Source organism: Wolffia australiana, chromosome 15, assembly GCF_029677425.1.
Source record: "Wolffia australiana isolate 7733 chromosome 15, ASM2967742v1".
Classification (NCBI taxonomy): domain Eukaryota; kingdom Viridiplantae; phylum Streptophyta; class Magnoliopsida; order Alismatales; family Araceae; genus Wolffia; species Wolffia australiana.
In genome coordinates this window covers 4,051,062-4,062,866 of record NC_135849.1, presented here as the reverse complement: position 1 = coordinate 4,062,866, position 11,805 = coordinate 4,051,062, and the positions used below count along the sequence as shown (strand labels likewise).

General features: G+C 53.7%; 1 protein-coding gene across 1 annotated transcript; it reads right to left on the bottom strand.

Moving 5' to 3' along the window:
- Positions 1-328: 328 nt before the first annotated feature.
- Positions 329-751, bottom strand: LOC144713139 (uncharacterized). Its single transcript, XM_078587641.1, has one exon. It carries the CDS (start codon positions 749-751, stop codon positions 329-331), a length of 423 nt encoding a protein of 140 aa, XP_078443767.1.
- Positions 752-11,805: the final 11,054 nt, after the last annotated feature.

The window sequence follows — 11,805 nt, the reverse complement described above, 5'->3', positions numbered from 1 at the left end:
GCGCGCAGCGCTTGGCGCTATCGCGTAGGGCTGGCGCCCGCGCGTGGCGCTTGGCTTTGGCGTGCGGCGATTGGCGCGTGCGCGCACACGCCAATCAGCTTGTGAGCCCAGCATGCGCGGACCGTACCTGATCCGTCCCGCTCTGGGTGTGGACGGGCACGTGTGTAGTCTGCCGTGAATCACCACCGATAGTGGCAATGGTCTAATAGATCAGGTATTTGGATATCACTATCCATTATGACTCAGTCCTTAAAATGTCATGAGCCAGATACAACGGACACGCCCTCCCAATAAGTACGCAGGCCTTTGGGCAGGGAATGGCGCCTAGCTAGGGGCCTAACACCCCCCCCCCTCCTGAACTTATCGACGCCCTCGTCGACGCCCGCTGCTCCGCTTCATATGCTTGTTGTAGGTTCTTGAACTGCCATAAGTCCGAGTCGCGCTCCCAGGTGGCTGATTCCTCTGGCCTGTTCTTCCACTTGATAAGGTACTCAATCTTGTGATAGCAGCCATGACGTCCTCCCCGATCAATTTCCCGCGTCGCCAGGACAGCTTCTGCTTCCTGGTCGAAGTGCGCCCGCACATTTGGTGGTGCACGTTGGGGCTGGTTCCTCGCCGTGCCTTCAGGATCTGGTAGAACCGACACATGGAAGACCGGATGGATCGCCAGCCGATGGGGAATGTTGAGTCGGTAGGCCACCCGGCCGATTTTCACTACCACTTCGAAAGGTCCATCGTAGCGGGGAACCATGCCCTTGTGACGTTGCTTTGCCTACTTTGTCCTCAACATCTGAGCGTTGGTCTTCAACAAAACTTTGTCGCCAACTTGGAACTCTACATCCCATCTGTGTTGGTCAGCGTACTTCTTCATTCTTTGAGCAGCACGCTCCAACGCCTTACGGGCTTCCTCAATGCAAGCATGGTAGTCGCGCGCAAAGCAAAAGGCCATAGGGAAATGCCCATTCCCTTTCCTTTTCACAACTTCCGGAGGACTCAGTTGCTGTCTTCCTGTTGCAATCTCAAACGGTGAGTGACCCGTAGCCGAGCTCTAGTTGATGTTGTGCACAAACTGTGCTGCATCAAGCAGCTCCACCCAATTCTCCTGATTGACCGAAACATAGTGCCGAAGGTATTACTCGAGCATGAAGTTTACACGTTCCGTTTGACCATCTGTCTGGGGGTGGAAGCACATAGAAAATTTGAGCTTGGAGCCCGTGTACTTGAACATCGACTCCCATAAATGACTAGTGAACCTTGTGTCTCTGGCGCTAATAATGTCTAGTGGAAGACCCCAGTACTTCACCACATAGGACATGAATAGACGAGCCACTCCATCTGCATGCACTTCTGACGTGGTGGGGATGAAGGTCCCATATTTAGAGAAGCAATCTACGACAACCAGGATGGCGTCGTGCCCACCGACGCGTGGAAGGCAAGTGATGAAGTCCATTGAAATAGATTCCCACAGTCTGCTCGCCCTCGGGAGAGGTTCCATCGTTCCAGCTGCCTTGGCCTTCTTCGTCTTGTCTTTGTTGACACACCAGGCATGAACGAACATAGGTTTCTACATCCGTTCCATTCTCGACCAGTGATAGCTGCTGGACAGGAGTGCAAGCGTCCAGGCCTGCCGTGGGTGTCCGACATGGGGCGCATCATGTGCTTCATAAAGGAGCTTCCGGCACAACCCACCCGCACGCGGCACATACAGTCTGTTCCCGTTCGCGTATATGATGCCGTCCTCGGTCCAGAGTCTCCTCATCTCGCCCGCCGTGATGTGCTTCATCAGGCGAACAGCTTTTGGATCATTTTTCAGCGCCAACTTGATTTCGTCGAGGATGCCTCATTGGACAACTGAAAGAGCAACCACGAACACTTCTGGTTCCTTACGGCTTAAGGTGTGGGCCACTTGATTGGCGTGCCCGGCTTGTACTTCAAGTCAAAGTTGAACTCCGCCAAGAAGTCTTGCCATCTTGCTTGCTTCAGGGCCAGCTTCTTCTGGGACTCGAAGTAGTTGGTCGCCACATTGTCAGTGTAGACCACAAACTTCCCTCCGAGGAGATAGTGGCGTCAAACTCTCAGGCAATGTACCACCGCTGTCATCTCCTTCTCGTGCACCGAGTACCTTCTCTCCGCGTCGTTCAGCTTGTGGCCTTCGTAGGCCACCGGGTGTCTGTCCTACATCAAGACACCTCAAAGGGTGATATCAGAAGCATCGGTATGTACCTCATATGGCTTGTTGAACTTGGGCAGTCGGAGCACCGATTCGCTGGAGACTGCGCTCTTCAGCTTATCAAACGCTCTTTGGCACCGATCTGTCCACTGCCACTTCATGTCTTTCTTCAACAAGTCTGTTAGAGGGGCAGCTAGTCAAGAGAAGCCCTTGATAAACTTCCGGTAGTAATTTGGTAACCCAAGGAAAGATCTTAGCTGCGGCACTCCCTTCGGCTCCGTCCAATTTCTGATGGCTTTCACCTTTGAGGGGTCCATGCGCACACTTCCCTTCCCGACTAGGTGTCCAAGAAACTCAATCTCCTGCAAGGCATACTCACACTTTTTTGGGTTGAGGTAGAGCTCGTGCTCCCTCAGCTTGGCCATCACCTTTCTCAAGGGCCTCATGTGGTCATCCAAGCTCTGACTGTATACGAGAATATAATCCAAATACACAACCACAAAATCATCGATATAATCCCGAAAAATATTGTTCATCAGACAACAAAACGTAGCAGGAGCATTCGTGAGCCCAAAAGGCATCACGCAGAATTCAAATGATCCATAGCAAGTCACGAACGCCATCTTCGGTTCGTCCCCCTCCTTGATCCTCTCTTGGTGGTACCCGCTATTCAAGTCCATCTGTGAGAAGTAGCGAGCCTCGCCGAGCCTGTCAAACAGCTCTTCAGCATTCGGTACAGGATATTTATTTTTCACTGTTACCTTGTTTAATGCTCGGTAGTCGACACAAAGTCAGAGCGATTCATCCTTCTTCTTCTGGAAGAGAATTGAAGCGCCGAAGGGGGCCTTGGACGGACGGATGAGCTTGCTATCTAGTAGTTCTTGGAGCTACTTTCTCAGCTCCTCTAGGTAAGCCAAGGGCATCTTGTAGGGTGCCCGCGCAGGGGGACGTGTTCTGGGGAGCAATTCAATCTCGTGGTCCACATCCCGCCTAGGCGGCAGCTTCGCGGGGAGTTGCGCGGGCGTCACCCCGGCAAACTCCCCAAGTACGTCCGCAATTGGCCCCGATAGTCCAGCCGTGGCTGCACCGGGGTTATTATCGTCGTTGTCACCCCAACTAAGTGCCGCCAACCGGGTTGGTGTGCACCCCTGCCTTTCACCCTTTTTGTGGGGTGTCGGCCCTCGTATGGTGAAGAGGAAGGTCTCTTCCCCCTTCCTCAATCCATCCTTGATTTGCATAGCAGATAGGAGTGCGGTGTTCTGCGGCTTCTGGGCCCCTTGGTCCCTCACGAAACATGGGTGAGATCCCTCTGGGAACAGGACACCGCGGTATTGGGGGAACACGACAGCACGTGAACCCATTAGTAGGTCGAGACCTAGGACGACTACGAAGTCATCCATGGGGGACACCATGAAGTTGGTCCGGCCCTCCCACGTTCCCACCTGCAGCAATACCCCCTTGGCCACGCCGACAATGTCTCATGCCTCTAAGTTGACACCCTTGATCTTCCCGGCACTTGGGGACAGCTTCAAGCCGAGCTTCTTTGCTTCCTTTTCAGCGAGGACGTTGTGCGTCACCCCTATGTCCACCATGGCCATGGAAGGCTTGCCATTGATCACTACCGGGACGTGCAAGAGGTTCAGACCCTCATACTGGATTGGGGCGCCCCCCTGTAATGCCGCTAAGCACTACAAGGGGTTCAGGGTCAGCGTACTGCTTACCCCGGGAACATCCGGTTGGGGCGGCGCCACGACCATCGCATTAACATTGGTGGCCGCTGCTATCCCTCTTGGGCAATCCGTCAGAAAATGGGGTCCTCCACAAGCGAAATAAGTCAGCTTGTTGGCCCCGCCACCTGGACTCTGCTTCCACAGTCTTGGGCTCTTGCCCTTGTCTCGGCCCTTGCCGTGGCCCTGCTTGAACTTTCTCTTCAGGCCTTGACTGCTTGGCGCTGCTGGTGCCTCGGCGCGCTCGTGGCATTGCTTGTACACCTTCGTGGGTATGTCCTCCATCTTGGCGGGTCTAGCGCGGCGAAGCTCTGTGCTCTGCACAACCTTGTAGGCCGAGTTCAAATCTCTGCACTATCTCCGTTCCAGCTCTGTTTGGAGCTAGTGTGGGAGGCCCTTGGTGAAGCGGTAGAGCTTGTCCGCCTTAGACATGTCGGTTATCCTTCAGATGATGGACACGAAGTGGCCCACATATTCCCTCGGATTGCCCATCATTTTGAGGTTTTTGAGCTCTCCCCTCGCGATCCACGCCGTGTTGTGCGGCATGAAGCTCTCCTTTATCTCCCGCACAAACTCTTCGTATGTCGGGGGTGGCCAGTTTCCACATTCTTCCCGCTATTGCCACCATGACTTCGCTTCCTCTGTGAGGAAATAGCTAGCCTCTAGCACTTTGCTTTAATCTGATAGCTGTCTATTGCCAAAATACCGGTCGCAGTCATAGAGAAAATCTGCCACTACGTCTTCCCGGCGAGAACCGTCGAACCGCGGTTCGGGGAGTGAGTGCTTCCTCCCGGTGTCACCGCTGGGGTGACTACTGCTGCCTTCTTCCAGCCTCTCCACCTGGAGTTTTAGTGTCAAGACCATCTTGGTCAGCTACCGGATGGTGACCTCGTGTTGTCTCATGGTTTCCTCGAAGCCTTCTTGTCTTTGGCAGGTCTCTAGCTGCACTTCTCTTACGTCCAACTTCAACTCGTCGTAGTTCTTATCAACTTGGGTCTTCAAACCCATCATGTTTTTGTGCAGCAGGCAATTCGTCAGCCTCTGCTCCTTCTCCTTCTCTCATCACTCCTCGCGCAGCCGTGCGCGAAACGACTCCATCTCCTCAACCATAACTCAGAAGCACCTTGGAGGAAATCCAACCTCGATCTGATACCAGTTGTCACACGGTCAAATCTCGAGCTAGGTTTCTTGCTCGAAATTGGGGTGTGCCGGCCTTAGTGCTTGGAGCAGAACACTGAGCAGCCTTGATCTCCTACAACGAAAGCTTGTGTAATTGCTTAAAATCGCTTGAGAGGGATTAGAGGAGATGTAGGTCCTAGGCACCATCTGTGAATAGGGTCATTGCATTGATATCTTAAAGAGTACATCAAGATTACATGGGGGAAGATGAGGGTTGTTACAAGGATCGAGAAGAGGCGCCTTGCGCTGATGTAATCTCGCCACACCCGCCTCAAGGCCGCCGCTCCGCGCACGCGCGCCCGCTCTGTCGCTACACAAACGCACCGGGGCAGGCGTCGTGCGCCCGGGGGCCTAGCGATCATACACGCCACCCCTGCCTTAATGATCACACATGCCACCGGCACCCATGTCAACACTCTAGCGCGCAGTCTGCGTGATGTCGCCGCATTCGACACCCCTTAGCTGGGCGCTGCGCGCCCAGCACTACCCGCAGGAGCGCTGCGTGTGCGTTGTGCCATCTCGGCGCTCTCTATGCGCCACTTGCCTTAGTCTCCTAGCGGGAATGTGCCCCACCACGCGCCCCGCACACGCGATGCGTGCGCTGCCTGCGCGGCCGCTGCGCGGCATCCCTCACAACTCTGCGCGCTGCACCCGCGGCATGCCGCCTGGCCTGCGTGTCTCGCACCTACGCATAGCGCTCGGCGCTCTCGCACACAACGCTTAGCGCTATCGCGTAGGGCTGGCGCCTGCGCGTGGCGCTTTGCTTTGGCGCGTGGTGCTTGGCGCGCGCGTGCACACGCCGATCAGCCCGCGCGCCTAGCACGCGCGAACCGTACCTGATCCATCCTGCTCTAGGCATGGACGGGCACGTGCGCAGTCTGCCGTGAATCACCACTGATAGTGGCAATGGCCTAATAGATCAGGTATTTTGGATATTACTATCTATTTTGACTCAGTCCTTAAAATGTCGTGAGCCAAATACAACAGACACACACTCCCAATAAGCATGCAGGCCTCTGGGCATGGAATGCCGCCTAGTTAGGGGCCTAACACAAGGTGATACTATCTCACCCACCCTTTTTATATTAATGGAGGTCTCTAGTCGATCGCGATCGATCATGGCCTAATCCAACCATATTTTACGAAAAGGGATGCCGGATGCTCTCGCACTCACTCTTTGCGGATGATGCCATCCTTTTCCTTAATGGATCCAAAAAATCGAATAAGGAATTTATGAGCGTTCTCACTGCGTACGAGCAAGCCTCGGGGCAGCTCGTTAATGCCTTGAAGAGTAGCTTTGTAGTTGGTCCTTCCACCACTACAAAGTATCCTCAGATAATCCAACACTCTACCCGTTACTCATGAGGATGCCTGATGCGAAATGCCGACGGCCGGGATCGAGCGGCGCGTTTCGCGTCACAGGAATAATGATGATATGATGCAAACACAATGAGATTTTATGATCGAGCAGTTAAGACACAAGGAGATAACGCGATGGACGGTGACGATCACCAAATAGATTGATCCGAAAGTCAGACTCCCAATGACCATCAAGACCACTAGACGTCTAGACGAGAGGGGCGTCTAACGGCCCTGATAAGTTCAGAATTTAAAGATCAAGTGACAGACCGTTTACCTCAAGAAAGTCCTGCTCCCACAACAGTGGCTTGTTCCTAATCCGTCGTCGAGTGATGAGTGGCGGCAGAGGATGCGATAGCGTAGGACGGCACTAGAACAGGTAATAATACTGGTTAAGGAGGGAGAGGAGACGAGCTGACCATAAAATATGTAGTCCACGGCATATCGAAGACGGGCGTAGAGATAGCGTTGGAAGATGGTGGTCAAGAACGATGGAAGATGGTGGGGAATGGTCAAGAACGATGAGGGTGAAGAGGAAGATTCAAGAAACGATGGGGAAAGGAGGGTGGGCGATCAAGAAAGGCAAGAGGAGGCGGTTGGGAATCAAGAAACGATGGGGAAAAGAGGGTGGGCGATCAAGAGAGGCAAGAGGAGGCGGTTGGGAATCAAGAAACGAAGGGGAAAGGAGGGTGGGCGATCAAGAAAGGCAGGGTAGGGGGAGGGCAATCAAGAAAGGCAAGAAGAGGTGGTTGGGCGATCAAGATGGGCAGGGGAAGGGGAAAGGGCGATTAAGAAAGGGTAGGGGAAGCGGTTGGGCGATCAAGAATTTCAAGAAAATGGGGGATGAGAATGGGTGGCGTTCAAGAATCGGAGGGAAAGATCAAGAAATGGGGTTAGATGATCAAGAAGCGAGGGTGAAGGGGTGGCGTCCAAGGAAATGTGGGCGAGATGGGCTGGATGGAGGAGAAGGGGGTGGATGGGTAGAGCCAAGAACCTGGCGTGGTGAGTTCTTGGTGGGTCGCGGTGGTTCTCCTCGTTGGAGATGATTTCCCGAATGCAGCGGCGCCAGAGTCGTCGCGAACCTCCGAGGACGCCCAGAGTGATCTCGATGGGTGCTCTCTCGATTCTTGATTTCAACAGCTTCTTGAAAATCTTCAACGTACCGGAGTGATCTCGACGGTACGGTTGAACACGTCACGCCCGGAATGATCTCGACGGACAGGACGTGGGCTCTACTCCTCGGAGTGGTCTCGACGAAGAGGTGGGGCTAGCCAAACCCCCTACGCTACGACTACGATAGGGGGAAGATTCTTGAAACAATTTCAATTCAAAAACTTCCAAGTAGTCCCTTGGGCATGCCCTCCCCTTATATAGGGAGGAGGGGTGCCAAGGAGACGTGGGGAGAGGTTGAACCATCATGAGACGTGGTTCGACCTCTCCTTACAAAATCAAAATACAATCTTTAAAATAAAAGAAAGACGAGGATGGGCCCTACGATACTAGCCCAATCCATAATTCGAAATGCAAAGAAAAAATACACAAAGAAAAACAATATTTGTTCGAACCTACCCGGAGTACTTAAACCCCGGGCTGCGGACGTCAGCACGAGCTGTCCGACGTGGTTGCTGGCGAGTCGTCGTCGGTCATCGGGCAGATGTCATCGTCGTCGTCAGGTCGTCGTCGGCAAGATGGTCCTCCATCAATGCCTCCCTTTTGACTATCTTGGATGTCCTATCTTTCTCGGATGAGCTAGGCATCATTACTTTGATACCCTTCTGGCCAAATTGAGAAAAAAACTTGAGGGATGGAAACTCCATTTTCTCTCTCCTAGAGGACGCATCCAACTTATTCGACATGTCTTCATGAATATCCCATTACATACCCTTGCGGTCCACTCACTATCTCTCCTAGTCTTACGTGTGGAACGACTATGTGCACGTGTCTTATGGTCCGATCACCTGGAGGGCGAGCGTCACCATCATTGTGTCTCTTTAGAGAAAGCATGTCGGCCGACGGCCGAGGGGGGTTTAGGGATCAGACGCCTCTCGACGCCCAAGACATGCCTCAAAACTCGTATGGCGCATGCGCACCGCACCACACACTTCCTATTGGGAAGTTTTATTTTCGCCAAGTACGGCGAGTGGCCTCGTCGGAGGATGGATATCTGGGGCCATCAGAGATGGCAGATGTGGCAGCGATAATGGCTTGAGATCACCCACATCGCATGTTGGCATATAGGCTAAGGTACGATTAGTGCCTGTTTTGATACTTGGCATGCTGACGAGCCTTTTGCTCACCATCCCCGCTTTGAACCACATCGAGTGTGACTCATAGTGGCCCAACTGATTATGGGCAACACGCCATACCTATGGGAGAAACATAGTCTCCCCTCAGCCATGTTACCCCAGGTCTAGAACACTTCAATCGGGTTCACTCCCGATCGTGCTAGTTGGATGCTCACACTCGACGGCGCATACTGATGCAGTTCTTCTTGGGAGTATTTCCATGAGAAATCCCCCATCTAGCACTAGGGTCACAGCATCTGGCACCCGGCGATCCTTGCCCACGTCTCATTTTTCATCTAGAGACTCCTACACCGTGGCCTCGCGACTGATGATCGGGTGATCCGTCTAGGCCACTCTCTCACCTCACGTTGCAACTACTATCCCGCATTTCCACATATTGAGACTATGGAACATTTTTTTTCCATAGTGAGATAGCCATAGAATGTTGGCGCCAAATCACGCACCTTTGGTGTCCACTCCTCCATATTCCAATGACCCCGTTGGAGTGTTTTGGCAAGATATTTCTCTTGCCAATATCATCTAAATGGACCCCCATCCTACACATCATCATAGCTTATTTACTATGAGAGATATGGAAGGGGCGAAATTCTTCTCATTTTGTAGGACTCCCATGCGCGTCGTGGATATCATGCGTCGCGTCAAGCTATGGATACCACGCATCGACCATCTCATCCCCACTCACGACTGTAACTCAGCACTCGGATGCAATCTCCTTCATGCTTGGGGCATTCTACAGCCCCTATCTGCATTCAGCCATAGGTCATCCATTGGCACCCATCGCTAATTGGCAGTCTCAAACTAAATGTGGATGGTGCGCCCAAAGGGAACTCGGGGCCAACAGGGGGACGTGGTATCTTCCAGGATCATATAGGGAGTATTCTGTTTGCTTTCTCCTCTTTCTATGGTGTACAAACTAACATAGTAGCCGAAGCTATGGTGATATGTGATGGTTTACTCCTCTGCGAGGAACAAAACCTTCATAATATCATCGTAGAATCAGACTCACAGGTGTTAGTCAACATGCTTCATGCAGATACATACTTCTAATGGCGACTACACCGTGTATGGTAGGACATCATGTGGTGCTGCCCTCGCATAACTAGCCTTCGTCATCAGCTACAAGAAGGCAACCAAACAGTAGATGCCCTCGCCAACCACGCGGTACACACACGACTCCCTTCCTCCCTTTTCCTTTCTTGGTAGGCACTAGAACAGGTAATAATACTGGTTAAGGAGGGAGAGGAGACGAGCTGACCTTAAAATATGTAGTCCACGGCGTATCGAAGACGGGCGTAGAGATAGCGTTCTAGGGACGGATTCGTCTTGTCGTAGGGCAGAATGCCGGGAGGGATCAACGTGGCTTGGCGCAAGTGACGGGGCGGCACCGATCGCAACTGGCAGTGGCGGTGGCGCAGAGCCACGGTACAGGGCAGAACGGCGGCGCAGGGGGGTTGATGACGTGGGGCGAAGCCTCGGCGCGGCGTGGAGCCACAGAGTGCGGCAGAACCGTGGCGATTGGCGGACCCGCGGCGGGGCGCGAACTCGCGGCGCACGGTCGGATCACGGCTGGCGAAGCCGCGGTGCGGCGCGGGAGTCGCGGCGCGGAATGGGTCCACGGCGTGGCATGGGGTCGCGGCACAGAGTGGGTCCCCGACGCGGGCGATGATGCGGGGGGGTCGGGAATCGGGGTTCGGGGCGGGGCGGCAATGGGAGAAGTGGCGGTCGAATCAAGAAAAGGGGGGGGGGGGGGGAGCCAAAGGGGGAGGCAAGAAGGGGGTGGGTATGGTCAAGAACGATGGAAGATGGTGGGGAATGTTCAAGAACGATGAGGGTGAAGAGGAAGATTCAAGAAACGATGGGGAAAGGAGGGTGGGCGATCAAGAAAGGCAAGAGGAGGCGGTTGGGAATCAAGAAACGATGGGGAAAAGAGGGTGGGCGATCAAGAGAGGCAAGAGGAGGCGGTTGGGAATCAAGAAACGAAGGGGAAAGGAGGGTGGGCGATCAAGAAAGGCAGGGTAGGGGGAGGGCAATCAAGAAAGGCAAGAAGAGGTGGTTGGGCGATCAAGATGGGCAGGGGAAGGGGAAAGGGCGATTAAGAAAGGGTAGGGGAAGCGGTTGGGCGATCAAGAATTTCAAGAAAATGGGGGATGAGAATGGGTGGCGTTCAAGAATCGGAGGGAAAGATCAAGAAATGGGGTTAGATGATCAAGAAGCGAGGGTGAAGGGGTGGCGTCCAAGGAAATGTGGGCGAGATGGGCTGGATGAAGGAGAAGGGGGGGGGGGTGGATGGGTAGAGCCAAGAACCTGGCGTGGTGAGTTCTTGGTGGGTCGCGGGTGGTTCTCCTCGTTGGAGATGATTTCCCGAATGCAGCGCGGCGCCGTAGTCGTCGCGAACCTTCGAGGACGCCCAGAGTGATCTCGATGGGTGCTCTCTCGATTCTTGATTTCAACAGCTTCTTGAAAATCTTCAACGTACCGGAGTGATCTCGACGGTATGGTTGAACACGTCACGCCCGGAGTGATCTCGACGGACAGGACGTGGGCTCTACTCCTCGGAGTGGTCTCGACGAAGAGGTGGGGCTAGCCAAACCCCCTACGCTACGACTACGATAGGGGGAAGATTCTTGAAACAATTTCAATTCAAAAACTTCCAAGTAGTCCCTTGGGCATGCCCTCCCCTTATATAGGGAGGAGGGGTGCCAAGGAGACGTGGGGAGAGGTTGAACCGTCATGAGACGTGGTTCGACCTCTCCTTACAAAATCAAAATACAATCTTTAAAATAAAAGAAAGACGAGGATGGGCCCTACGATACTGGCCCAATCCATAATTCGAAATGCAAAGAAAAAATACACAAAGAAAAACAATATTTGTTCGAACCTACCCGGAGTACTTAAACCCCGGGCTGCGGACGTCAGCACGAGCTGTCCGACGTGGTTGCTGGCGAGTCGTCGTCGGTCATCGGGCAGATGTCATCGTCGTCGTCAGGTCATCGTCGGCAAGATGGTCCTCCATCATCCTCCCGGGGTGGGAGGGGCTCGACTCCAGCGAGCGAAGCTCCGCAAG

Coding starts and splice junctions, on each gene's coding strand:
- LOC144713139 (XM_078587641.1), bottom strand. CDS start 751: ATGGTTCCCCGCTACGATGGACCTTTCGAAGTGGTAGTGAAAATCGGC.